General features: G+C 34.4%; 1 protein-coding gene across 2 annotated transcripts; it reads left to right on the top strand.

The window, feature by feature from the left end:
- The first annotated feature begins 233 nt into the window (after window positions 1–233).
- LOC123198610 (WUSCHEL-related homeobox 13-like) lies at window positions 234–2,372 on the top strand. 2 transcript variants are annotated; one of them, XM_044613326.1, is made up of 4 exons: window positions 234–249; window positions 381–732; window positions 1,158–1,592; window positions 2,045–2,372. In XM_044613326.1, exons 2-4 carry the CDS (start codon window positions 474–476, stop codon window positions 2,128–2,130), a joined length of 780 nt encoding a protein of 259 aa, XP_044469261.1. In that variant the 5' UTR covers window positions 234–249; window positions 381–473; the 3' UTR covers window positions 2,131–2,372. The 2 variants fall into 2 exon arrangements, with proteins under 2 accessions (XP_044469261.1, XP_044469260.1); XM_044613325.1 differs by lacking the exon at window positions 234–249 and adding an exon at window positions 296–312.
- Window positions 2,373–2,995: the final 623 nt, after the last annotated feature.

Here is a 2,995-nt window from a genome sequence, read left to right as displayed (position 1 = left end):
AAATTCATTCAAATTTAATGGTTAGTTTTTTCTAAGTTACCTCAACTAATAATTATTTTTAGAAGAAAATTATTTGATATTTTAAAAATATAAAAGATATTATTCAAAAAACGGTTGAATTTTCAACTTTCACATTTAAAATTATATTATAAATAAAAACTTTTTTCTTAATCTTCACTGACCCATGAAAAAGAAAGTGAAAGAAAGAAGACAAAACGATGGCTTTGAAAAGCAGAAGTTGGTGCTAAAGTACGCCGGAGGGGACATTACCACCATCCATCATCGCCTCACTTTCTTCCACGCCTACTCTTTGTTGTCTTCTTGTCCGTTTTCTTTCTTTTTCCCACTCAAAGCACTGACTTTTCTTCTGGCTTTGACAGGGAATTGATTGGAAGCTCCCAGAGAAGAAAAAAAAAGGGCTTTGCTTGAGCTTGATGTAATTGTAATGTGTGTGAAGTGAGGAGAACAAGAAGATGATGGAATGGGATAATCAGGAATCGCTGGAGACCCATCAGAACAATAGCAATAATAACAATAACAGTAACAACAATAATAATAATTGTAACCAGAGAGGTGATCAGAATGGAGGTGGTGTCAATGGAGCAATGTATGTGAAGGTGATGACTGATGAACAGCTCGAAACTCTCAGGAAACAGATTGCTGTTTATGCTACTATTTGTGAACAGCTCGTTGAAATGCATAAATCCCTTTCAGCCCAGCAAGATCTTGCAGGTTTTTTCTCTTTCTCTTTTCTGGGATTCTTTTACTTCTTTTGTTGAATTTGAAAGTTATTATCTTTTTATGATTTGTATGATTTGAATCTCTCTTTGTTTAAGCTTGAAATTTCATTTTGATGTTGAATTACTTGCCAATTGTCTCTTTGATGCTGTTTATGGTACTGTAAATGTTGCTTGATCTAGTGTACAGTTTTGTCTCTTTGATTTTCAGACCTTTTTAAACTTGGAGTTTCATATGGGAGGCAATTGGGAAATTCTATGAAAGTTTTAGATATTACATTAGATTTGGATGAGGCTTGGTTGTTAAATTGTCAACTCAGGCAAAATTTGGCTAGAGTTTATCTGGCTTTCAGGCCGTGAAGTACATGTTAAGGCTTGGTATGTGAGATTTTGTTAAGTTATATAGACTCGTTCTTGCAGGAGTCCGGTTAGGGAATCTGTACTGTGATCCGTTGATGTCATCTACCGGGCACAAGATTACGGCTAGACAGAGGTGGACTCCGACACCTGTGCAGCTTCAGATTCTGGAAAACATCTTTGATCAAGGAAATGGAACTCCAAGCAAACAAAAGATTAAAGAGATAACCTCTGAGCTCAGCCAGCATGGCCAAATCTCTGAGACAAATGTCTACAATTGGTTCCAAAATAGACGTGCTAGATCGAAGAGGAAGCAAATGGTAGCTTCATCGGCTAATGCTGAATCAGAAGTGGAGACTGAGGTTGATTCATTGATTGAACAGAAAGCTAAACCAGAGACCTTTAGCTCCCAACAGAACACAGCTCCAACAGATCTTTGTTTTCAGAGCCCTGAGATATCCTCTGAACTGCATTTTTTGAGTGTATTGCCAAATACAAGTAAGCACATAACTTGTTTAGTTTTCTTTTGATGTCAAACCAAAACATAGAATCATAAACAGCTTGCACAAATCAAATTACAAAAAGGCTAATAAAACCTGAATATATCAGTGACTTCAGAATAGCTTTGGTGTCCTCTGAAAGACATCAGTAGGTGTCAATCAAGTAATGGTGCATATTTCCTGGTAGGATTGAATAGAGTTCACTTCTTTTACTTACATTTGTGAAGAAGTAGCTGGCTCTGATTGTGATGTAGTCTTTTCAGCATAGTGAGATTTATTGCCCATTCAGCAGATTGATCTATATAACATTCGACTTAGATACATGCATACTTCTATAACTTGTGAAACTTTTCCACTTTCAAGTTTAGAAGCCATTGGTGTTCTTTCTGCAATTTGATTCCAAAATGACATTTCTAATAGTTACCAACAAAATTACTTGATGCATTGCAGGAGAAGAACACCTATCTGGAAAAATGGGAATGGGAGGGAGCTACAGTCTTTATGAGCATTCAGAAGACTACAGCATGGCCGGTTGACACTCATTATTATTTTGTTAGCTATGGATTAATTTCTCTGACAAATTTTATGTAATGAGTAGAAGTCATGAGGGAGTAGTTCATTTGGGTTGGGTCTGATTGTTGAAACTTAATTACCATGCATGCCTGATGTGCCAAAGTCTCATCTTCTTCTGGTTTGATACTGTTTCCAAAAGTATTGGTTATGTAATTTGCAGAATGAAGTATTTTTCCAGTATGTATGGAATTATATTTTTGTATTACTTTTTGAGTTTTAAAGCCTGATGGTTTTCAAATATGCATTTGATGATTCTTTGTTTTTATTGGATGTGTTTATCATTTAATTACTTTCTTTGCTCAAATAACTCAATAAGGTCACATATTTCACTTTATAGGATGCAACAATTCAATACTCTTATATCAAAATGACATTAACAAATATAAATACACAATGAATAGGGGTGGTTTCAAGTCAAGTTGGCTCGGGCTTGAATTTATGTTAAGTCCAAATGAGTTGAATTTAAACTGAAACTCTAGTTTAATAGCTCAGTTTAAATTTGAGGACTTATAGATGATTTTTCATTAAAATTCTTCTTCTTTGGTGATATTTTACTTCTTTTGATGGTTCATTTACTATAGTAATTTTTTTTTATCTACAGCTTTTAAACATTTTTCTTCTTCTCAAGCTTATCCTTGTTAGGCCCACTTTGAATCCACCCACCACACACATATACACATGTATAAAATGTTACCTTATATAATTTTATTTTAGGCCAAATGGCTATTACCCACCCATGGTTTGATACAAACCCAACATTCTATTTGTTAACTATTAAAAATCTAAACTCTTACTTATGAGCTATTAAAATTAACAGAAATAGTTAAC

This window comes from Mangifera indica, chromosome 16 (assembly GCF_011075055.1).
Source record: "Mangifera indica cultivar Alphonso chromosome 16, CATAS_Mindica_2.1, whole genome shotgun sequence".
In the NCBI taxonomy this organism is placed as follows: domain Eukaryota; kingdom Viridiplantae; phylum Streptophyta; class Magnoliopsida; order Sapindales; family Anacardiaceae; genus Mangifera; species Mangifera indica.
The sequence above is the reverse complement of the archived record's forward strand: the minus strand, read 5'-3'. Positions and strand labels throughout refer to the sequence as shown.